The 24,383-nt window shown below is 51.1% G+C and overlaps 1 protein-coding gene and 1 long non-coding RNA gene across 3 annotated transcripts; one reads left to right on the top strand and one right to left on the bottom strand.

Moving 5' to 3' along the window:
- Positions 1 to 8,179: 8,179 nt before the first annotated feature.
- On the bottom strand, positions 8,180 to 13,013 carry SOX12 (SRY-box transcription factor 12). Its single transcript, XM_049869724.1, has one exon. The coding sequence runs from the start codon at positions 12,642 to 12,644 to the stop codon at positions 11,703 to 11,705; it is 942 nt and encodes a 313-aa protein (XP_049725681.1). The 5' UTR covers positions 12,645 to 13,013; the 3' UTR covers positions 8,180 to 11,702.
- A 311-nt stretch (positions 13,014 to 13,324) lies between these two features.
- LOC126067633 (uncharacterized) lies at positions 13,325 to 18,361 on the top strand. Of its 2 annotated transcripts, XR_007515446.1 has the most exons (4): positions 13,325 to 13,415; positions 13,655 to 14,741; positions 16,573 to 16,701; positions 18,026 to 18,361. It is a non-coding gene; the product is annotated as an uncharacterized LOC126067633 (long non-coding RNA). The 2 variants fall into 2 exon arrangements; XR_007515445.1 differs by having other exon boundaries at positions 13,325 to 14,741.
- Positions 18,362 to 24,383: the final 6,022 nt, after the last annotated feature.

Genomic DNA, 24,383 nt, shown 5'->3' with positions numbered 1-24,383 from the left:
ATCTCTAGGCCCGTCACTTCCAATCAGATGTGGCCCCCAAATCTACCCCTAGAGAAATTCACAGCACACACGATCACACACATGAACACAGAGCACTACAAAGAGACACACCCAGATAGTCACGCACACATCACACAGAGACAGACACACAACACAGAAAAACACAGCCGCGCGCGCGTAAACACACACTACACAGAGACATACAAATACAGACACACAAAGACACTTCACTGAGAAACACAGACACACACACCACACAAAGACGCATGGGTAAACACGCAGGTACAAATTCACACCACAGAGAAGCACACATATAGACACATGCACACACTTAAACCGTGTGTGTTGGGGGTGCTTCTTGGAGGCCTCCCGGACCCACACAAGCGCACATGACTGCTGCTGTTGACAAAGCCTGCCCATAAGTCACGGCTCTCCAGCCCCCTCACCCACAGTTCTGGAGAGAAACGAGGAAAAAAAGAAAAAACACAGAGCAGAACGGGGGAGGGCGAGGTGGGCGGGGCGGCCCGCGGGCCCCGGGAGGTGGGCGGGGCGGCCCGCGGGGGCGTGGCCAGTGCGCAGCCGGCTTCAGGCGCAGCGCCAAGCCGGCCGGGAAGGGAGAACGGATGGGCTGGAGGGGCACTGGGAACCTCAGGGCAGCGACCCTTAATTAGTGGCCACAGGCGAGGGGACGAGGAGGCGGGCTCAGGGAGTAGTAGCTGGGTCAGCTTCTCCCCTGCAATTCACCGCCCCGCTCCTCCAAATATATATAAAACCACTCAATCCTGCTGGCACCGGATAAGGAAGGTGACCTTGCCGCTGTCTCTCGCCTCGGCCTGACCCCTCTCTCTCCCATTTTAGGGGTGGCAGGGAGGCGGACTAGCGGTAGGGGGAGAGAAGGAGGGAATACTGGGGACCCGGTGCGGGTACCCGAGACAAGGGTTGCCATGGGAACCGCTGGGGAGGTGTCTGTGGCCCCGAGGGAGGAGGAGCTCGTGAGGAAGGGAGCGGGAAGAGGAGGCGGATGCGGAGTCCAAGGAGGGAGACCGCAGTGGAGGAGGCGAGGGGACAGAGGCGTACCGGGAGGTGACAGGCACGAGGGCCTGAAGATGGATAGACTCTCGCTTCTGCACGGCCTCGACACTCAGCCCTCCTTCCCCGACCGCCCCCCCCGCCCCGCCCCCTCACGTCCGGTGCCGCCCAGGCCAGGGGACAGGGCCGCTCTCCGGGGCGGGGGGCTAGGACACGGAAGTCAGGCCTCTGCCATCTCCCGCCCCACCCCATCACTCTTCCTGCCAGGACCACCCGTCTCCTGGTAAAGATTAACTGCGGTCTTTCCCCTAGGGGGAAACTGAGGCACAACGGGGTGGAAATGGGTTTTCAGTATGGAGTAGGTAGTCTTGCCCTTTGAAGCCTCCGCCCAGCCTGTCAACCCTGAGGTGCCATAGGGCGGTGGGGGTGGTGCAGTCCTTGCCCCCCGGTATTACCCTGGGATCCCGCCTCCCAAAGCTCAAGACTCGCCAGGGCTCCGGCGCCGCGGTCCTGCAGAGGCGGGGCGCTGCCGGGCCTGGGGATGCAGGCGGGGGAGATGTCTCCGGAACCCCTGGAGAGGGCCGGGTAGGGGTCCGGCAGTGCATGGAGCAGTGGCTGAGCTCACCTCTCCGCTTGCTGCCTCCGCCGAGCGGGAGCCAGAGCAGGAGCAGAGCAAGAGCCAGCTTGGTCTGCGCCTGCGCCGCAGTGGGAGGCGGGGGTAATGGGGGGCTGGGGGAGGAGAAGGGGTGCCCGCCTGCCCCAGGGGCTGGCTCTGAAGGTCGCGCCCCCCTGCAGCTCCCGAGCCCACCCCCCTCCTCTCCCAGAGTTCCCTTCCCTTTTCCCTGAGACTCCAGGCACCTCATGGAGACCCCACCAGTTCCTCACCGAAGCGCCTATCACCCACCCCTTCATTGAGAACCGATTCCCTCACTGAGCCTTCATCTCTTCTCTGAGTTCTCAGACTCCTCTCTGGGTCCCCCTCCCCCTATACGTGGAGCCCCCACCCCAGTATAGAAACTCATATCTCTTCTCCGAGCCTCTGCCTTCTTCACAGACTCCCCTCCTCTCAGAGCCCCCACCCCATCCTTGAATTCCACCCCTTTCTCGCTCAGCCAGGAGGTCCCTCCCTCTTGCTTCCAGAGCCCCTTAACTCTGGATAAAGCCGTTATCCTCTCACTGAGTCCCTCATCCTCTCTCTCTCCATCCTCTTTGAGTCTCTACCCTTTTCTAAAGGATCAGTCCACTTACCGAGAAGGAAGCTGGGCTAGGGGAACAGAAGACGTGTCTCCAATGCAGAAGTCGAGAATTCTACCATTGAGCCACCATGCCCTCTGAGCATATTAAACCAAAAGAAAGCCAAACCCCTTATGGTCCAATCAATTCTGACTCACAGTGACCCTATAGGACAGGGTAGAAATGCCCCACAGGGCTTCCAAGGAGTGACTGGTGGATTCGAGCTGCTGACCTTTTGGGTAGCAGCCATTGCACTGAACCATTGTGCCCGCAGGCCTGAGCACATTAAATCCTATCAATTCATTAAAATGCCTCAGGGCAAATATTAGATTAAGGATTTTGTCTTCACACCAATTTTTAAAACTTCTCTATTGATTAAAGTACCTCAGGGCTAAAATCAATTAAAGTAAGAGACTGAATTATAAAATCTTTGGGTGAAAATTCCCATGTAAAACTTCTCTGATAGATAAAATGATTCCAGTGCCAAGATCATATTACAGCTGTGAGTGGCACTGATAGCTCCCTTTAAGTTGAGAGAGATTTGGGGTAAGAAAGCAAAGAAAGAAAGCTGACCTGAGAACTATGTGGCATGGTGGTTAAGAGCTCGGCTGCTATTCAAAAGGTCGGCAGTTCGAATCCACCAGCTGCTTCTTGGAAACACTCTGGGGCAGTTCTGCTCTGTCCTATAGAGTCACTATGAGTCGAGTTTGGATTTAATTTGGTGGTGCAAATGGTTAACAAGCTTGGAAATGTGGGAAGTTTGAGTCCACCCAGAGGTACCTCAGAAGAAAGGGCTGGCGGTCTACTGCCAAAAAGTCAGCCACTGAAAACCCTGTGGAGCACAGTTCCGCTCTGACACACTCTGGGTCACCGTAAATAGAACTGACCCCACAGCAACTGGTTTTAAGATCTGTGTATTGAAAAGAATTGCGGGTGTGGTTATAATTCATGGAACGGACTAGAGTTAAATGGATAAGAAGCCTACTAAGTTTTTCAGAAAACTCACGTGCTTGGGCTAAAAAGCCTGTGACTATTTGAATCTTAAAATGATCCAGGGTCTCCAACAGTTTACAAGCAGGAAGTGAGCTGAAAAGACTGTCCCTCCCACAGCGCAAGAGGCAGTTCTGAGCCTTGCTGCTTTTGAATCCATTCCTCACTCTCCTGCTCTGCAGAGCTGACCCCTGGAACTTTGAGGAAATTGTGAGAGTTTCAAGGATTCATATCTGTAATGTGCTTGGAGAGGTGCCTGGCCCACGTTGTTGTTGTTAAGTGCTGTGGAGTTGACTTTGACTCATAGCGACCCCATGTGACTAAGTAGAACTGCCTCATAGGGTTTTCTAGGTTGTAATCTTTATGGGAACAGATCACCAGGTCTTTCTCCCCTGGAGCTGCTGGGTGGATTCTAACCGGTAACCTTTCTGTTAGCAGCTGAGCGCTTAACTGTTGGGCTACCAGGGCTCCTAGAGCTGACCCCTGGAAGCTTCTTTTCCCAGCCTCCCCTGTCAGCTGGCCTCCAGCTGAGCACAGCCAATGGGAGCACTAACGGGAGATTGGAGGGAGAAAGGGAGAAGCCAGGGTTTTCCTCTCTTTCCTCCTCTGGCTTCCCTAGCCTATCCTGACTAATAGAAACATTTCATCTAAAATAGTAATCAGTCTTCACACGTCATCCCCTTCACCACGTAACGTCTTGTATGTATCTGTTGTTGTTTCCACACACTAGAGTGTAAGCTTCATGAGGACAGAGACTATGCCTGTTTTGCTCGTTAATGAATCCCCAATGCCTAAGACAGTGCCTGGCACATAATAGATGCTCAGTAAAGATTTGCTGAATGAGTGAATAAATTCACCACTGGAACCAAACACATAAAAGAGGGAAAGCCCTAAGGAGCATCTGACAAGTAGCCACAATCTGAAATAAAAGTCAGAGAGGTCAGGTAGCTTCTCCAAGTCACACAACAAACCCTCCACTGACCTCAGACCCAGGCTTTTTCTACTCTGGGTTTGAATCTATGCTGTGCAGTTCTCCAAAGAGACCTGCAGCCTCCGGCTTTTTTGGAGGAGAAAGAGAACTTGACATTTAGTTAAAAGAAAATCCTGAAAACAGCCAAAGCTGAGAAATTGAGTTGCTAAGAAACTCCCAAGGACGGGGGAGAGGGTTGGCATCCATTGCTAGGCAACCTAGAAGAAGCAGCTAGACAACAGGCAGGTCTGACTACAAACACCTTTCTCCCTCCTTTCCATAGACTCCTAGAATACCAGGCTGGGTATATGCTCTTAGAGACTTCTAGTCCAACCATCTCATTGTATAAAAACGAAAACTGAGGCCTCAAAAGGCAAGGTGACTAACCCAAGGTCCCTCGGATTCCCCAACAAGGGCAAAGACAAATGGCATGAGAGTACATGGCTGAGGCAGTTTGAGGGTAGGGCTGGTAGCTAAAGATAAGTCTATGAAAGACTGAAGGAGTTAATTGTAAAAGGCCTTGAATGACAGGCGAGAACCTTAGACTAGACTGAGGGTAACAGGGAGCCATAGAAAGGTTTTCAGCAGTGGTTAAATTTGTGTTCTCAAAAGACTCCTTGGGCTGCAGTGTGGAGGCTCAAGATAAAGTCCAGGCACCTTCAAGACCCTTGTGCTCTTTCCTCTACCTCATCTCTCCCCACCCTCTCCTCCAGCCAGAGCCAACTTCTGGCAGTGTCAGCCTCTCTTGCCAAGTCTTCCCACTTGCTGTTGACGGTGTCCAGAAAGTCCTTTCCTTTACCTGAATCTGCCTCCTCCTACTGTTCTAGTTACTATTTCTGCATAATAACTACTCCAAAACTTAGCATTGTGAAGCAACCATCATTTCATTATGCTCATGGATTCTGTGGGCAAGGAATTGAGACAGGGCACTGAGGGAATGGCTTATCTCTGCTCCTTGATGCCTGGGGCCTTAGCTTGAAAGAAACTCCAACAGTTAGGGTGACTTAAGTGACTGGGGGCAGGAATCACTTGAAGTTTCTGCACTCATGTGTCTGGGGCCTGGGCTGGAACTGCCAACTGGAGCACCTACACCTGGTGTCTTCATGTGGCTTGGACTTCTTCACAGCATACTAGTCTTGGGGTATTCGGACTTCTTGCATGATGGTTCAAAGTGACCTAGCCTTAGAAACCCTACAGCATCACTTCCATTACATTGTATTGGTTATCAGTGGATCACAAAGGCCAGCCCAGATTCAAGGGGAAGGAAATTTACAGGAAGAATGTCAAAGAATTTGTAGCTGTGTTCTAAAACCACCAGCCTTCTGAGGTTTCAGGTCACAGGTTAAACATCACTTCCCCCAGGAGGTGACCTAACCTGCTCTTCTCCATGTCTGGGGCTAAGGGCCTCCTCTGTGGTCCCCCAGCCCCACCATCCATTTCCATCAAAGCACTGCCATCCCTGTGGATATGTGTCTTTCTCCTTCTCAGACCTGTAAGCTCAGTGAGGGCAGACCATGTCTGTCTTTTTCGCCTTTGTATGCCCAGCGTCTAGCATAGGGCCTGGTTAAGGCAGAGCCTTAATAAATGTTTGTTGAATGGATAAGTGGTCAAATGAGCTAAGGCATGGACTCCAGCGTAGAGGCCATTCCTTCCTCGTGAAGCTTACATACTAACTGGAGAGACATATAAAAAAATAAAAATTATAAATGGCATGTAGGGATAGTGTAATGGGGAGGGGCGTTGATATTTTATACAGGATGGTGAGAGTACTCTTTGAGGTGGTGACATTAGAGCCGAGACCTGAAGGAAGCAAGGGACTGAGCCATGTGGTTACCTGGGGAAGAGCATTTCAGGCAGAGGGAACAGCATGTGCAAAAAACCTGAGGAGCGAGTGTGTTGGGCAATTATGAGTAACAGCAAAAAGCTAGTGTGGATGAAGCATGGTGAGAGGAAGAAGGAGCAGCCGTACATGAGTTCCAGAGTGGGCCACAGACCAGTTCACATAGGGTTTCACAAGCCATGCTGGGGACTTTGGTTTTTATTCTGAGAAAGATGGGAGCCATTGGAGGGTTCTGAGCAGAAAGCCATGGTCTGATTCATAGTTTAACCAGATCACTTTGGCTGCTATGTGGAAAATACGACTGTGAATGAGGCCAAGGAGAAAGCCAGGAGCCCAGTGATCTGGGCTGGTAGAGGGTACCAGGTGAGACATGATGGAGGCTGGGACCAGGATGGTCAGTGTGGATGAGGTAAGAGGTGTTAAGGCACAAGACACATTTATACTTAGAGCCAAAGAATATAAATGGTATGAAGCTAGGAGGGAGGGTGGAGTCAGGGATGACTGCATGGTTTCTGGCCTTTTACTGATAGGAGATGTGAATATGTAGGGTGGAAGAGCAGTCTCGAAGGGTTGCAGAAACAATTTATTTTTAGATATGTCAAGTTTGAGGTGCCAATTAGACATCTCAGTGGAGATGACAAGGAAGCAGCCAGATGCACAAGTCTGGCAATGTCGGGGATGGAAGTACAAACTCAAGAGTTCTCAGCTATGGTAAGCAGAATTCGAAGATCATCTCTAAGACTCCTACCCCCTGGTGTACACACCACCCTACATAATCTCTCCTTGAGTGTGACACTAGTGAATCTGACAGACGTCACTGTTGTTATTAGCTGTTATTACATGCCAACAGTGAAAGGATTTTGCAGATGTAATTAAGGCCCCAAATCAGTTGCTTCTGAGTTAATCCAAAAGAAGATTATTCTGGGTGGGCCTCACCTCATCAGATGAACCCTTTAAAAGAACGCTTAGGCTTTTTCTGAACCAAGAGACTGGATGCAGCATGTTCTACTGGCCTTCACAGAATAAGCTGCCATATTGTGAGAAAGCCTGCGTGGGGCACATAGGAAGAAAAGACAAGCAGCCTCTAGGAGCTGGAAGTGGCACCAGCTGACAGCCAGCAAGAAAACAGGAACCTGTAACAGTAAGGAACTGAATTCTACCAAATGCCACGAGTTTGAAGAGAACCTCGAGCTCCAGAAAGGAACACAAGCTGCCCAGCACCTCAACTGCAGCCTGAGATCCTGAGCAGAGGACCCAGTTAAGGCATACCTGGACTCCTGACCCACAGAGGCTGTGAAATAATAAATGGGTGTTGTTTTAAACTGCCAAGTTTGTGGCAATTTTTTATACAACAAAAGACAGCCAGTACATCAGTACATGGGTATTTTAAAAACTTGAAACCAAAATGGTTCAAATAGTCCAGGCAAGGGATCTGACCCAGTGAGGAGTCGATGGCTACAACTGGAGACTAGGCATACTTCCTGCCCAACCTCCAACTGCACAAAACCTGGGCTTCCTACTCCTTCCAGCCACTAGGTGTCCCCCGTGTCCCCGCAAGCAGGTCTCACCTCACCTTTCACAGGTCAGGATCTGAAATGGAAGGAACCAAAAAGTTTCCAACACTCCCTCCCCCGCAACTTTACATATGGAAAAAGAGGCTGGCAAAAGGGAATAGCCTTGCCCAAGGTCCCACAGGGGTCTAGAACTACCTCCTGGCCACGAATTTTACCCTCCGGCTGCCCTGCCTCCCTCCCAGGCCATTCTGAAGGACACGCACATATTGATAACTCCCTCTCAAGGCTGTCTCCAGCAGGACCTCTCAGGTTTGACCAGGGGCAGGACTGCCAGTGAGAACTGCATCAGAGGACTCTGGAATGACTTGTGGGCTAAGCTGGAGTTTCTAATTGATGCCAGCTGGTTTACGGACTGGCAAAGGGTGCAGTCCAGGATTGAAGCTGGTGATGTTGGAGAGGGAAGACTCCTCTGAGGTTGAGGGCATCCAAGGTGACCAGCTTTGGTTGCTGGGCCAGGGACCCAATTTCCCTTGTCTAGCCCCTTGCACCCTCTGTTGCAGACTGAATTCTCCAGAAGCAGACGCTGAAGCTGAGTTTGGGGTACAAGATGTTTATTAGGAATGAACACCTGTGAAAAGAAGAGGAAGCCGGATCGGGGTGAGGAAGAAGTCAAACTGCTGGCTTGATTGAGCCTTGACCACACCAGTGGGAGCCTGGTATGAGCCCTGCCTGTGTCCCACATTGGGCTGAAACACCCAAGAAATAGCCACGCTTTTATACCTTACCTGGCTCAGACACCGGATTCAGGCTGCCCTGGGATGGCATGATCTCCAGCTACGTGGCTTTCGACAGCTGTGGCAGATCCTGAAAGGAGCTGACAGCTGAAATTTATCCACTGCCTGTACTTCCCGACAGCTGGGCAAGTCCTTCCTTGAAGGGGGTTCTGGGTGGCACACACCTTTGTCTTCCACACCATCGCAACTTTAGCCTTTTACAGGGTTTGCCATCTTGCTTCCAGACATGCTGAGAGAAAGCAGTCATAACTGGCTCCCAGCCCCAAACCTGCTATTAAAAAAAAAAAACCAAACCCGTTGCCATCAATTCCGACTCATAGTAAACCTATAGGACACGTCAAAACTGCCCCACACGGTTTCCAAGCAGCAGCTGGTGAATTTGAACTGCTGACCTTTTCGGTTAGCAACCCGGCTCAGGGGTCCAAACCTGCTATGGCCCCTTTTTAAAGCCTCTATGGGAATCCCAATCCTCAAACACCCTCTCTAAAGGAGGTCTGTACTCTTGGCCTTGGCCCTTGCAGGGGAAGCAGGGGGCTTTGTTCAAGTTAAGGAATTCACTGGTAGAGGAAGAATCGGTTGGGAATGTTGCTCTTCTAGCCATTCAATCTACACTGCAGGCCAATGTGTGCCAGGCACCGTGCTGGGCACTGGGACCAACCCCCACCACCCAATCTGATGGCTTAACATCTACAGGTTTGTACAGGGAGGGAGAGGCAGCACCCCAAAATGGCACTGCAGCAGGAGACAGGATCAGGATTTGAGGCCCTGTCTCTGACCTTGACTGCTTGCAGGCCCTGGTGTAAGTTACTTTGCCATCCTGAACTTGTTTCCTCTATGCTAAAGGCTTCTCCCCTCAAGCCTCATTTCATCCCATAAAGCAGACAGTTATCATCCTCATTCTACCCAGATGAAAAGAGCCAGGGGTGTGCTCAAGGTCACACAGGTGCTAGGTGGTGAAGCTGGGCTTTGAGCAGAGGCAGGATGGCTCAACCCTGCTTCCCCAACCTCATCAAGGGCAGAGTCTAACTGGCCACCTTGGGCCAGACTTGCGGGAACACCTGTTTCATTTGGTCCACGGGGGATTAATGATATCTGAGTTAGCTTTCAATTTTAAATCGAGATGATTCATAGAAATATTCAAATTTCCAGCCTCTCTCTCAACTGACCCTCTGGTCACCCTGGGTTACATTCCCACAGGGTCACAAAGGGGGAAGTGAACAGCACCTCCCCTTGAAATGAGTCACAAAGCCAGTGTCCACCCAGACTTTCACTCATTTATATTACCAGCCCAGCTCCTGAGAGAATGAGTGTTTCATCCTCAATGAAGACCAGGGGATTCTGAAACAGAGGGGAGCCAGAGGCCTAGAGGGACCAGGTGCCTTGCTCTCAGACAATCAGTTTTTCCTGCCAGGTGGCTAGCATACAACTAAATTATATTAACTTGAACTTGACCAAACTGTTCCGGGAGGATTGAGAAAAAGCACAGACATGCAGAACCACAGGGCGAGGTCGGGGCAAATACACTTTATTCAGTCCTGGCATCAGACTGGCACAAGTCCTGCTGTGGGTGCCAGTGCCCCAGATGGAGGGACCCCTCCCCTCAGCTACAAGACTAGTTCTCCAAGACCACAGACAGTGACACCTCTTCACTCACATGACATTTTCCGTTTGCTTTTTTTTTTTCCATTGTCTTTTTTTTGTTATTTTCGTTATAAAAGAGAGAAAGAAAGAGCGCGCGCGAGAAAGGCCCAGAGCCGGAGCACCAAGCTTAAAGGAGGCAGCTGGTGGCTTTGTCAGCGATGGGAACGCGTGGGGCAGAGACCTGCAGAGACCCTGGGCAGGGGTCCCGGAGGACTCTGGGACCGTTTGTTCCTGAGATTTGTGTGTGTGAATGAGTGTGTGCACCACCCCGAGGGTGAACACACGGCCGGTGAGATACAGGTAGTGAGGACAAAGGGGGTGTGGGGAGGTCGGAGGGGCGGGGCTTCAGCAAGGAGTTGGAATCAAGGAGTAATAGCATCAGGGGCAGGGACCTGAGAGCACCCTGAACTGGACAGCATTTGCTCCTACCCCCATTTCTCACGTGGAAAAACTGAGGTGCAAATGGCCCACCTACGCTACTCTGACTGCACCGTCTCGATTTTACTGGGTCCAGTCGACGGTCCCTCTCAAGTCAGCTGTTTAAAAGCGCGGCTCTTCCTGCCACCTCATCTGTTATACCTCAGTCTCAACCCCATAGCACCAACGTGCCTCAGTTTCTCCCACTGAATACTGTGGCTGTGGATATTGACAGGGGACTTGGGTGACTGGAGGGGGCAGAGGCTTAGAGAGGGGCCCCGGTCGGGAGGGTACCTTGAGGTGATAGGGCGTTTCTCCAGGGGGAAGGGAGCGGCAGGGGACCGGTGCCCCAACACTCTGGTAGGTCTCCTGATTCTGAGTTTTCTCGGGCAGCCCCTTCTTCTCTTGGTGGGGTTCCAATAAAAGATCCTACCCTCAGTTCCCAGGAGGGGAAAGGAGACGTTGCTAGGGACCAAAATAGGCTACGGGTAACCCCTAAGAGAAGACAGACTATGCCACTCAGGGAAGCTCCAGGTTCTAAACATACCCATCAGACCAACTAGCCTCTTTCTCCCCTTCCCAGTGCTCCTCCCAATAAGGCAGAGACGCCCCGTCGGGTTGAGAGGAAGCGCCGCGGCTCCGGGATCAAAAGATTTCTCAGGATCACGCTCCACCCGCCCCACTTCTTCCCCGAGCAGGCGGCGGAGGCGTGCGGCTCTGCGGGAACCAGCCCCCTCCTCCCAGGAAGCACTAGGCATGCGCGAGGAGGGGGCGGGGCCTAACCCTTCAGGGATAAAGAGCGCGCCCCTCCCCCCTCGGGAGGGGCGGGGAATGGGAGGAGCGCGAGATGCGCCCAGCCGCAGAGCCCCCAGAACCGAGAGAAGGGAGCGGGCTGGGCAAAGGCGGAGGGATTCGGGAGCAGCGGGGGGCGTGTCCTCCGGCCACGAGGAGGGGCGTGTGCAAAGTGGGGGAGGGGTGCAGGTCCCTAGGAGAGGACGGGAGGTGTGCCGGAGGGGGTGGCTGCTGGTGGCAGTGCGGGAGAGGGCAAGATGGGGAGGGGCGTCCGTGTCGAAGTCGGGGTGGGGGATGGGCAGCCTTGGGGTGTGTCTGCGGGGGAAGGGCACGTCTGGATCTGAGGGGGGATGGGCACGTCTGGGAGGGGGGAGGCTGCGCGGGAGATGGGGTGCCAGCCTCGGCCTCCGAGGGGCCCCAATACCTGATTCCTGTATGTAAACAGCTGGTTTGGGGGCGTGCGCGCCCCGCTGACGGTGGGCTCAGTAGGTGAAAACCAGGTCGGCGATGCTAGACGGGCGCCAGTCCCCCGCGATCATCTCGGTGACCTCGGGGGTGCAGTAGTCCGGGAACTCGAAGTGCGACGTGCCCGATGGGGGCGGCAGGTCCGGATCGCGGTCCAGGGAGCTGCAGTCCAGGCCGGCGGGCCCGGGGGGCAGCCTGGTCAGAAAGCCCAGCGACTCCTCGCCCGACGCCACCGTCTCCTCCTCGCCTTCCTCCGCTGCCGCCCCCTCCTCCTCCTCTTCCTCCGGCTCCTCGTCCTCCGACGGTGTCGGGGAGGCGGCGGTGGCTGCGGTCCCCTCGCCCGACGGCCCCTGGGCGCGCTCCACCGGTCCCCGGGCGGCCCGCCCCGCCGGGACCATCCTCCACAGCTCCCGCCCGGGGGTCTCGACCAGGCGCACCTCCAGCAGCTCCTCGTCGTCGTCGTCGTCGTCCTCCTCGGGCGCCGCCGCGCCGCCCCCCAGGGGCCCTCCGGCCGCTCGGCGGCCCCCGCGGCCGGGCAGCTGCGCCCCGGGCTTGAGCCTGCTGCCGCCGCCGCCGCCGGGGGGGCGGGGCCGCGCCTTGGCGGGCGCCCCCTTGCTCTTTTTGCGCGGCCGGTACTTGTAGTCCGGGTAATCCGCCATGTGCTTGAGGCGCAGCCGCTCCGCCTCCCGCACGAACGGGATCTTCTCCGAGTCCTGCAGCAGCTGCCAGCGGCGGCCCAGGCGCTTGGAGATCTCGGCGTTGTGCATGTCGGGCCACTGGTCCATGATCTTCCGCCGTTCGTGCTGCGACCACACCATGAACGCGTTCATCGGCCTCTTGATGTGGCCGCTCGGGGTCTTGCACCAGCCGGGCTCGCGCGCCCCCTCCTCGGTAGTCCCGGGCCCCGGGGGCGGAGGCCCGCCGTCCCGCTTGGCCCTCGCGCCCCGTTGCTGCACCATCACGCCTGGGCCCGGGGCCGCTAGACGCCGCCGGGGGCCGTCAGCATCCTCCGCGGCTGGGGGTGGGGGAGGAGGCAGCGGCGACGGAGGGGCGGCTCCGCCCCGTGGCTCGGCCCGGCCCCCACGAGCTGGGGAGCGAGGAGCTGGGCGCTCCGGCCCAACGGACGGCGGGGGGAGAGGGTCAGCAGCGCGGGCTCAGGCGGGCTCGGCGCGCCCCCGCCGCCTCCGGCAAGTTGGGTCCCGCTGCACGCCGCACATTGTTTTGCGGGGGCGGAGGAATCGCCGGCCCCGGGGCCCCGCGGGCTCTCCTTGCGGCCGCCTTCACCGGCGCAGCTCCCCGCCCCGCCGCTACCCAGTGTCTTTCTCCCCGCGCGGCCCCGCCGGCGCGCGCGCCACCCCTCCCCCTCGCCGTCTGCGGGCCGCTGCGGCGCGCGCGGGGCCGCCCCGAGTAAACACCGAGGTGCCCGCTTGGGCTGCGGCCGGGCCACGCCTCGCGCTCGGGTGGCGCGTCACCGGTTGCTGGGCAGAGAACCCGGTATTTGCATCTCCCAATCGCTGGCCGCCGGGGCGGGGCGGGGCTCAGGCTGCGGGGTTGGGCGGTCTCGCCGCGGGGATAGGGGGAGACGGATGAGGTCGTTTTCTTTTCTTAGGCTGGGGGTTAGGGGGAGGGTGGGCGGAACGCCATGCGTGCTTTCCATCTGGTTCTCAAAGCTCGTCTCCACCCTGCATTGCCTTTGAATTTCTAGCTTATTCTGTGACAGTTGCTGGCAGGTACGACCTCCGCCCCCTCCTCTTTTGGGGATATCGTCTCAGACCGTCCCAAAGCGGAATTCGGGGGCTGGAGGACAAGGCAGGGTATGGTCTCCACAAGGTCTTTAGAGGAGACAGACTCAGCTTGGTCCTAGATGTAGCCCCGCTCAGTACACACAGAGCCCGCTTACATATGAACTCAACAAATGCTTCTGGACCCAATAAACGAACCCCTTTCATATTTTCTTATCTCGTTTGAGGGGCCACAAGAATCCTGAGAATGAAAACGATATGAAGCCCACTTTCCAAAAACGGAACACGGGGGCGCAGACTTCGTTCCGAGGCCTCTCTCCCCGGCTGAGCGCACGAAAGCGTTGGACACCTCTCCGGCCAGCCGAGGTTTCTGAGCAGAAGCGCACTCCCGCTTTTCACAGTCCTCGGGCCAGGCTTCAGGTTAGAGGATGCGTGGGTGCCGTGCTCCCAAGCCCCACGCCATCCGGCGGCCAGCCTGGTGGCCCGCTTGGGCGCGTCCCGCCTCCCCCGGCCGGGAGAAGCGTGCGCGGACCCGGGGGCGGAGCCAACCCGGAGGCGTGGCCAGGGCGGAGGCGCGTGGCAGGGAGGGGGCGCGCACTGCCCGTTTCCCACGTGTGAGCCCTCCTGGGTACCGCGGCGCGGGTGCCGCCCTCGGGGGGAGGTCACCTTCACGGCGCAGTGGGCCCTGTTCATGGCAGGGGACGCTGCGACCTTGGCCCTCGGGATCCGAAGCTGGGAGGGGTCGGGATTAGGGTTCCGAAGGGGGCATTACGCTAGCGCGCAGCGGACACGGTCCGGGACTTGGGAGTACACGCCTCTAGCTGCAGAGTTCTTGCCTTCCGGGCTGGCAAGGGCTGAGATCCGAGCTGGAGGGTGTGGGGCTGGGGGAGGGCCGAGGTGCGGCTCTGCGGACGCTGAGTGCTGCTGTGGATGCCTGGAAGGGTAACTGGAGCATCTCGGGCGGGAGCGGGTAACTCCTAAAGGCACAGAGATCTTGGAAGAAGGCAAAGGCTCTCCTCCCTTTTCCTCCGACGATTTGCTGGACGCTGAGACCTGGACATCTCCCAGTTCGAACCTTCACACCTGCAGCCTGGGAAGCCGAATAGCTTCTTGTGTTCATATCGTGGTTCTTCCTTTTGGTTGTTCTTAAAATGGGGATAATGTAGTCTCTCCTTCATAGGTTATTTTGCAGATTAAATGGGATAATGGATGTAAACACATCCGAGACACCTGGGCCTGGATTTCTCAATGAATACCCAGGGCATCAACAACATAGAGACGCGGACAAAATGAGAAGAAAATTGACGGAAGCCGGTATGGATTTGACATTTCAAAAAAGGTGTCAAAGTAGTGATCATGAGGGGAAAAAAAAAGCTTTCAGAATTGTCCATCGTTTTTACACATTCCTATCTCACGTCTGTTTTATTTTAAGTGACATATGATGGGCACTGTCACCTTTTCAGTGCTTAGGGCCTTTCAAAGGTCTTCTGTAGCTCCTGGTTACAGTAAGTAAGTACCTTCATTGAATTCCAGAGTATCCGAATAGTCCCTAACCCTTCACTGCCAGCTTGTCTGATTTGGAATAGAGTGTCACTCTATTCTCAAAAAAGAAAAATATCCATCCGTTATCCCATCACTCTTCCCTCCCTCTTTCTCTCCATCATCCAACCATTCAACAAAACTTAACGCTGTTTCCCAGGCCCTATGATGGGTGCTGGGAAGAGAAAGATAGTTAAATGCAGAGTCTGGGCCCTCAAAGGACCCGCCTTAGGACTCCTCCAGGACACATTAAAGACAGCGAGATAGGGTGCCTCAGTTATCTCAGTTGAGGGAGATAACGTCTTCGTTTTTTTTTTTTTTTTCAACACATTTATTCAATGTATGGTCCATTCTAAAATAATCCCATAAAGAGAGAACATTTAATTCAACAAATATTTACTGGGCACCTACTGTGTACCAGGTACTGAGCTTGAAACTGGGTTTATGGGATTACAGTAGGAACCAAGACAGACAAGGTCCCTATTCTCAAGGAGCAATTGTTAGATGCTGCTGAGTCAATTTCAACTCATCGTGCCCCCATGTGACAGAAGAGAACTGCCCCCACAGGGTTTTCTAGGCTGTAAATCTTTATGGAGAGCAGATCTACAGTTCTGCTCCCCAGGAGCCGCTGGGTGGGTTCAAACTGCCAACCTTCCGGTTAGCAGCCTAGTGCTTAATCATTGCACCACCAGGGCTCCTTAAAGTACAATCAGGGCAACAGAGAACAGTAACTGAGATAATTTGAGACACTTGTGAATGCTATGAAGAAAATAAGACGATGTAATTGGTGACTGGTTAATGGGTGAGTGACTGGGACAGAGGTGATTATCTGGGAAGAGCACTCCAGGCAAATGAAAAGTGCCAGGGCCCTGAAATGGGAAGGAGAGGGGGTGGAGTGTTGAGAGAGATTCAGAGAACGGGAAGGTTCCAAAACCAAAGAGTGTAGAGTATACATGAGGAACGGGATGGATTTATGTGGAGCTGGAGGCCAAAATGGTGATTGGGTCTTAGAAGCCAACTTAAAGAGGTCCCTGGGCTGTGGGCAGTCAGGGAAGGGTTCTGAGCTGGAGGGTAACATGATCAGAGTTGCACTTGAGGAAGATTAAGGGATTTTAGGTGTTGTGGATGAATCAGAGGAGAGAAATCTGGGGGCAGGAAGATCAGCCAAAAAATTGTGTTTTTTAAATATGTCCACAAATTTTTGGATACTCCTCCCTTCAAAAGGAGGAGCCCAATTCCTCCCCCTCCCCCTTTAAGTGTGCACTGTATCCAGTGATTTGCTTCTATTTTTTTTTTAGTAGAATGTGGCAGAAGTGATGAGATGGTGTGTTACCCATGAGATTACATTCTCGTGTTATACAGCTGCTGTGACTATCCTTTGCCAAATCACACCACCACCATTAACATAACCTCAATGCCTCCTGAGCAAAAACTGTCCCCTTTCTCCTCCGTCCCACCCCTGGTAACCACTAATGATCTTTGGTTTCTGTGTATTTGTTTATGTCATGTAAGTCAGTTCATACATAACAAGCTCTCTCATGCCTTTTGCAGTGTGACTTTGCTACTTTTCCCATCAAGAGATATACTTCTCTCTCCTCTCCTTTAGAAGCTGGCTGGTTTTGTCACTTGCATTGACCAGAAGAATATGATGAAAGTCATGTTGTGTGACTTCAGGGTAGACCTTAAGCAGCTTTTTGCAGCTTCCAGTTTTGCCCACTCAGAATCCGGCTGCCAGGTAAAGAACCCCCCCGGGCTAGACTTCTAACCAATGAGAGACCACATGGAAAGAGAGAGGCTACTCGGAGGAGAACTGTGCACTTACCACATTCTGAAACTATTTTGTTTACTTGTGTTTTTTGTTTTTTGTCTATCTCCTCTCCACTGGCATGTCAGCTCCAAGAGGGCAGAGCTTTTTGCCTGTCTTGTTCACTGCTCTATCCCTAGGAGAGTGCCTGGCGCTCAGTAGGTGCTCAATAAGTATTAATTGAATGAATCAAAATCAGTGCTCTATCAGGAGTGCACTCAAATCCCTGTCCCTATCGGAACCCAGAGAAGGAAGTGCAAATTTGAAAAACAAAACCCGAAACTCCAGTTTGCCACTGAAATCTAGTTGTTTTCAGTATATCCAAATGGCCCTGGGTACTTCCAGATGGGTGCTTCAGCTTCTAAACCCTGCAGACTGTGTGAGTTCAGTACACTGAGCTGTTCACACCAGACTGCAGTAGGTGAACAGTGGGGTTCGTGGATACTGATGCTGACCACCCCACAGGTCCTGGCCGCCATCATCTCTCACCTTGGCACCTGCCCAGCCTCCTTAGGGTTCCCTCTGCACCCACCAGGTCTCCTTCCATTCCATTTTCCTCCCTGAAGCCAGAGTGATGGTATTTTGCCATCATAAACCTGTTTCTCTTTCCTTCTTAAAACTCTTCAGTGGCTCCCCATTTGCTCTTAGGATAAACATCAGGCCCTCATCGGGGCCCACTAGGCCTTGCATGGTCTGGTCTCTGCTCACCTTTCCCACGCTAGGCTGTTTTCAGTTTGCTGCCTTCCCACATGGGGTATTACTTAGTCCATTTCCTCGCTCTTTCCAGCATTCCTGCCTCTGTTTGCCTCTTAAATGCTCTCTTAACTCCATGTTTGTTTGTTTGCTTCCCCTTCAACCCACCAGTGGCCTAGCTAGCTCATTTGACACCCAGAGCAGATATTTTAACACTCACCTCTTTTAAGTAACAAAATTATTTTCAGTAAGTCATGTAATGCAATAATGCATTAATGCATAATGGTCAGAAAAGAAATATAGAAAGTATATTTACATATTGCATATACATACATGTCAGTAAAAATAAATGTTACAGTACTAGAAAAGGAAAAAAGTAATGGATCAATACTTTTAAGTTATAGTAATATTTTTTTTGGAAAAAAAAGTAAATAAAAAATACCCATAAAGTATTCTGTTGCAGTATTAATTGCATTAATTATTTACAGTTTTAAAACAAATAAAAATAAAACATTAAAAATCAATTTCAATTTCAAACATTCAAATTTATTGTTGCCATTAGGTGCAGTGGAGTAGGTGCCGACTCATAGTGACCCTATGTACACCAGTTGAAATACTGCCTGGTCCTGTGCCATCCTCACAAACGTTATGTTCGACCCCTCGTTGCAGCTACTGTGTCAATCCGTCTTGTTGACAGTCTTCCTCTTTTTCACCGACCCTCTACTTTACACCAAGCATGATGTCCTTCTCCAGAGACTGGTCCCTACTGATGACATGTCCAAAGAACATGAGATGAAATTTCATCATCCTCCCTTCTCATTAGCATTTTGGCTGTACTTCCTCCAAGACAGATTTGTTCATTCTTCTGGCAGTCCATGGTATATTCAATATTCCTTGCCAACATCAATTTACTAATTTAGTAAAATGTAATTTTACTAAACAATAAAATTAGTAGTTACCACACAAAAATATTACACCTTGCAGTTCATTCTTTGCCTGTTTTAAAATTTAAATACAAAAGCTTCAAGAGGTCCCATGGAATTGACAATCGCAGTGCTATCAATACTTATTTTGAGTCTAGTGTATATGTAGTATACACTATTTTGAGTCTAGTGTATATGTAGTACCAAAGGGACTGGAGACATGACTGCGCAGAAGCGCGCTCAAACAGTTCAGAGCTGTGATGATCTGACTCTCAAACGCTGGTCGGTGAGTCTGAGTCTGCCTGTATCAGGGGCTGACTGTGTAACTGGGCGTTCTCTGGATTAGCTTACTTGGAGAAGATAATGTTTATTAATGTGTAAGTAACTAAAATGTGCTGATTTGAAGCTTACAAATATTAAAACACAAATTAGACCAACAAAAGGTTTCAGAGAGGAGTATTTTATCACTGCCGTGGTTTAGACCAGCTTTCCATCAGTTTCACCGTTGTTTTTACATTCTCTACAGAAAACACACCCCTCGTTGCCTGCTGGGGCTTCTCCCGTGGCCCACTCAGCTAGGCCCAAAGCTCCCTGAGGTCAGAGCACCCATCTGATTGGCACTCTGGCCAGCGTATCCCCGGCCCTTCGCAGAGCTGGGCACAACACAGCCCGCTGCCGTGGAGCCGACCTCGCCTCATGGTGACCCCGTGTGCGTCAGAGCAGAGCTGTCTGCCACAGGGTTTTTAATGGCTGATTTTTAGGAAGTAGATCACCAGACCTTTCTTCTGAGGCACCTCTGAGTACACCGCCCAGTGGCTTCTGGCACAACATAGACTCCCGATAATGTCTGATCAGTGAAGAAAGGAAGGAGCCAACTCAGGTATGGGTGTGGCTGCCAAAAACACCATCACCATCAACACCATCCACAAACCCCAACTGTATGTACCTCCAAAACCCCCATCTGCAAACTGGCATGGTCCTCAAAGACATTCATAATGAAAAGAGGGAACAGTAAGGACAAGCATCTTAGTCATCTAATGCCACTGTAACAGAAATACTGCAAGTGGATGGCTTTAACAAAGAGAAGTTTATTCTCTCTCAGTTCAGTAGGATAAAAGTCTGAATTCAGGATGCTGGCTCCAGGGGAAGGCTTTCTTCCTCTGTTGGCTCTGGAGGAAAAGTCCTTGTCCTCAATCTTTCTTTGGTCTAGGAGCTTTTCCATGCAGGAACCTCAGGTCCAAAGGACACGCTCTGCCTCCCAGTGCTGCTTTCTTGGTGGTATGAGGTCCCCATGTCTCTCTGCTTACCTCTCTCTTTTATATTTCAAAAGAGATTGGCTTAAGACACTATACAGTCTTGTAGATCTCATCAATATAACTGCCACTAATCCATCTCCTTACATCATAGTGATAGGATTTACAACACTTAGGGAAATCACGTCAGATGACAAAATGGTAGACAATCATACAATACTGGGGATCATGACCCAGCCAAGTTGACAGATATTTTGGGGGGATACAATTCAATCCATGACAACAAGGTAACTCATTTTTTTATTCATCTTTCTTCACCTTAAAAAGTTCGGATATCATGATCACGTATGTTTGTGTTACAGCGCCCTTTTGTTTACTGAATGATAGTACAGGACTGTATGTGTGGCTATTGAACAGGTGAGCCGTGGCCAGTGCAAACCGAGATGTGCTGTAAGTGCGAAATACATGCCAGGTTTTAAAGATTTAATATTCAAAAATAATGTAAAATATCACATTAATATTTTTCTACTGACTTTATGAATTATATGTTGGCTATATTGGGTTAAATAAAATATATTAAAATTATTTTCAGTAATCTTTTTTTAACGTGGCTACTAAAAAATTTAAAATTACACTTGTGGCTTGCATTATATTTCTACTAGCACTAATATAGAAAATGAAGGTTTTTCTCATTTTGGCAATATAAAAAGGTGTCAATCATTTTCTAGTCCCCCGATTTTAAAAGGTGTCCTTTTTGGGGGGTAGTGGTGGTAGTTATTATTCTTTGAACCCTGACTGAATGCTGGATTGCCAACCCATGAGATGTAGCTTGAGTCTCAGGGAAGCACAAGGCAAAGAAGTGGCTAGAGCTGGGGAGATGCTCATGGGGTGGACAGGAGAGTGTCATTTTATTGACACTGGCAGGACTGGGAATGGGGGATAGTCAGATTGGGAGAAGGAAGGATTGAGGTGACTAGATGGGACAAGACATTTTATTTTGATCGTTGGACCCAGGTGGTTACTCTGAGGCACATTAGCCTTTTGACCTACCAGGGACTCACGCTCTTACTCTAATTCACACCCCACTGGTACCTCTCCACATCTCCTGGGGTATAATCCTTCCCTCCACAACCTGACTCTGAAATTCTGTTATGTGGTGTCCTGAATGGGATTCTGAAACAGAAAAAACGACATTAGGTTAAAACTAAGGAAATCTGATTAAATTATGGCCTTTAGTTACAATGTATTAGTATTGGTTCATTAATTGTAACAAATACACCATATTAATATAAGATGTTAATCATAGGGGTACTGGGTTGAGGGGTATATGGGAACTGTCTGTACTATGTGTCACAAATTTTCTGTAAATCTAAAACTATTCTAAAAATTTTAATGGCACAGAATTTGTTAAAAACACATTTAGTTTTAGACTTTCCAGTGTCAAAGCCATTACATGCAGCTTGTCTCAAAAGTGAAATTTCTTCCACAGATTCAGAGAAACGCTCATTTATTTTACCTTTTTAATATATTCTCAATCTAGGAGTTAAATTGTTCAATACAAAGTCTGCTACCAATTAAATAGGCCAGTGTCTCATGAACTAAGCATCAAAAAATCACGGTCTTTAATCTGTAGGTATTTGAATTACAAACCAGGGAAAACGACTAGTTCCTTAATCGCTCTAATGTAAATGAAAATACCTATAACGAAAGAAATCCCCACAGAACACTAGATTTAAATAGCAACTCCACTGCCTAAATTTTCATTGCCTAAAATTAGGTTGTAGAGAATGGCATATATCGTTGCGTAATTGCAGCATTTTTGCTCCCCTTACATAAAATACCAACCAAAGATTATTCAGGCTGCAAGTGACAGAGACGTTACTTCTAGTTCCTTCTAATTTGGAGAATTCCTTTTTAAAAAATCGAGACTTGTTGCTACATTGAAGCTAGAGGGAGAGAGGCTTGCAGCTCATTGGTGGTGTCCCTGGGCCGAGAGCAGGGCTCTAAGCCAAGGGACTTGCCCATTGGCGGGCTGCCCGGCCGCTGGGGCGGGGACGCCTGAGATGGAGCTCGAAGCCCATTGGCTATGTCGCTGGAGGATGGTGTCTTGGACCGCTAAGGCCTGTGCGGACGGTTTCTACGGCAACACAGGCTTGAAAGAGCCACTCAGATTTCTGCTCTCGCCCCCAACTCCCCCTTCCGGAGGGGGGCAGGGCGGCCTGGATTTGAGGGCCGGTGGGGGAGGCGCGGGGGCTGGGAGTAAAGGGGATAGGGCCTGCTTTGGACCGAACCAACCCAGCAGTGCAGTATTTGAATAGGGGTTGAGGAACCGCGTCTGCTTTCTCGCTTAAAAAAACAAAACAAAACAACAACAACAAAAAAAAACAGCCAAATAGGCGAAAAGAAGGAAGAGAAAAATGACATATAATTCCATCTTCCCCTGAGCTCTCCGCTGGTAACACTTTGCACCGAACACGTAGCCTGGCACATAGTAGGCACTCAATACACAATACCCAATGAAAGAAAGAAAGGGAAACAGAAAAAGAGAGGGACGGAGGGGCAATGATGTAGGCAACGTGGCGGTAGACTAAGTGCTCGCCCTCTTGGGCTGCACGTCCACAGACAGAGCCGACGAGGTGTCAGGCCCTGGATGGGGGGTTTGGGGAAAGAGGGGTAGCCCGCGCCCTGCAGAACGGAGGGGCTGGCAAACAGCTCTTTGGCGCGATGTTAGGTTCTGAGAGACTGGCTGCAGTATGACTCCCTGAGTTCAAATTCTCGCCGGCTCTGGCACTTACCATCTGCCAGTGCTTCAACTCTCCAGATCCCAGTGTCTTTGTGTTTGGGGAATAATAAACAGTACTCACTTCATTGAGTTGGTGTCAGAACTGAGTTGAGATAATGCATGTAAAGTTGTTGAAACAATGCCTGAAACACAGTAAGTGGGCAATCAACAGTAGCTATTATCATAATTGTAGAGGGGGTAAGATTTGACTAGCAGAAGAGAATGGGAAGGTCATTCCTGGGGAGAGGAACAGCGTAGACATGCTACAGAAGAGGCCAGTTTGGAGGTCACGGACAATCTTAGGAGATGATAGCCAGAGGGCACAAAATAAGTGGGAGCGTAAGGATGCTACTGTGTATTGAGGGCCTGGCGCTCTGCTAAGCCCTATGCATGGATGATTTTATATTATTTTCTCACCAGCCCTCATGAAGCAGTTACAGTTAGACCCATTTTCCTGGTAAGAAACTGAGGCTCAGGGAAGTTACCTGGCTTGTCTGAGATAGGAAATGACAGAGTCAAACAGAGGCACTGGTGGGGCCGAGGGCGAAGGTACACTTGGGGGCCCCTATGCCCTATGTCTCTACTTATTCAGAAGTTACACATCATCCTACAAGTGTTAAATAAAAAATGTTCTATTTGCCTCCTTGACAAATGGGCCTTCAAAACAACATGGAAGGCCAAAGTCTGAATTTAGAATTCTAGGACTCTTGGAGTTCTGTGCCAGAATGTATTGGCTCAAGGAGAACGCCTCCCTGGATCCCGCATCCAGCCCTGGTCCAGCTGCCCCTCGTCCCATCAGTGAGGGACCTGGCATGCATGGGTGAGCACCCCAGACCCCATGTGTAAGCTCTGTCCACGTCCCCTTCAAACAGGTACTCTCAGGCATCAGGCCCCACCCTCATCCCTGACATATGTAACCAAGCTTAGTGACATTTTGAAAGGGGATTCTGGAGTCTCACAGCATGTTCTAGAAGGGGTGGTCACAGTCTCTGGGTAGGCAGTTCCTAATCCCATGAGAAAAAGTGACAGGGCCTCAGGGCAGAGGTAAGGGGGTGTTGAAGCCAGGCTGCCAACACAGGCATTCTGAGCCCAGGAGCCTAGTGCTCTTCCTCTGTGCCTAACAGTGCCATGGGCCACACAGGCTGAGTTTCCATGATTTCATGCTCTCAGAGAAATAGAAGAGGATGAGCTGGTAAACTGACAGAGCCAAACAGGAGCGTTTGAGGGGCTGAAGGTAAAAGTACAATTGACCTCCTAGGCTGAAGGAAACCATTATCAAAGGTGAGAAGAATGAGGGAGATTCATTGATGCCTTATAAAAATGAATGAATAAGCTCTTCTTTATAGAGTCAGTGTGACAGGTATGCCAAGGGATATTTGGAGTATCATTAAAGATACTGATTTGTCATCTCAGTCAAGTACTTTCTAGATTATTCATGCAATAAATATTCACTGGGCTTTTACAATGTGCTAGCCACAGCACTAAATGCTGAAGCTACAAAACGTGAGCAAAAGAGATATGGTTGTTCCTGCCCTCAGGGAGCTCAAAGTTGAGAGGCAGAGGCAGATACTAATGAAAACATAATAAACATACCACAACTGCAGTAACTGTTGGAAGGAAGGGCTGGGGAGAGTGTAGGAGGGTCTGACTGGTCTAGGAGGTTAGAGAAGGCTCCAATTAGGAACAGGCATTAGAGCTGGGTACCCAGGGACAGTAGAGTTTAACCCTGGGTAGGAGAGCAACCAAAACCAAACCTACGGCCTTGGAGTGGATTTTGACTTACAGCAACCTAGACAGAGTAGAACTGCTCCATAGGATTTCCAAGGCTGTGGGGGAGGAAGAAGATGAATTCCAGAAATTACTAGAATGGACTAGGGAAGCCAGAGTGAGGGAGTGAGGCCAATGGAGGTAACTCCAGACCAGAGAGGAGGCAAGGGGCATCAGGCAAGGCCTGGTGAGCCC

This window comes from Elephas maximus, chromosome 25 (genome assembly GCF_024166365.1).
Source record: "Elephas maximus indicus isolate mEleMax1 chromosome 25, mEleMax1 primary haplotype, whole genome shotgun sequence".
Classification (NCBI taxonomy): Eukaryota; Metazoa; Chordata; class Mammalia; order Proboscidea; family Elephantidae; genus Elephas; species Elephas maximus.
This window is presented reverse-complemented; position numbering and strand designations above follow the sequence as displayed.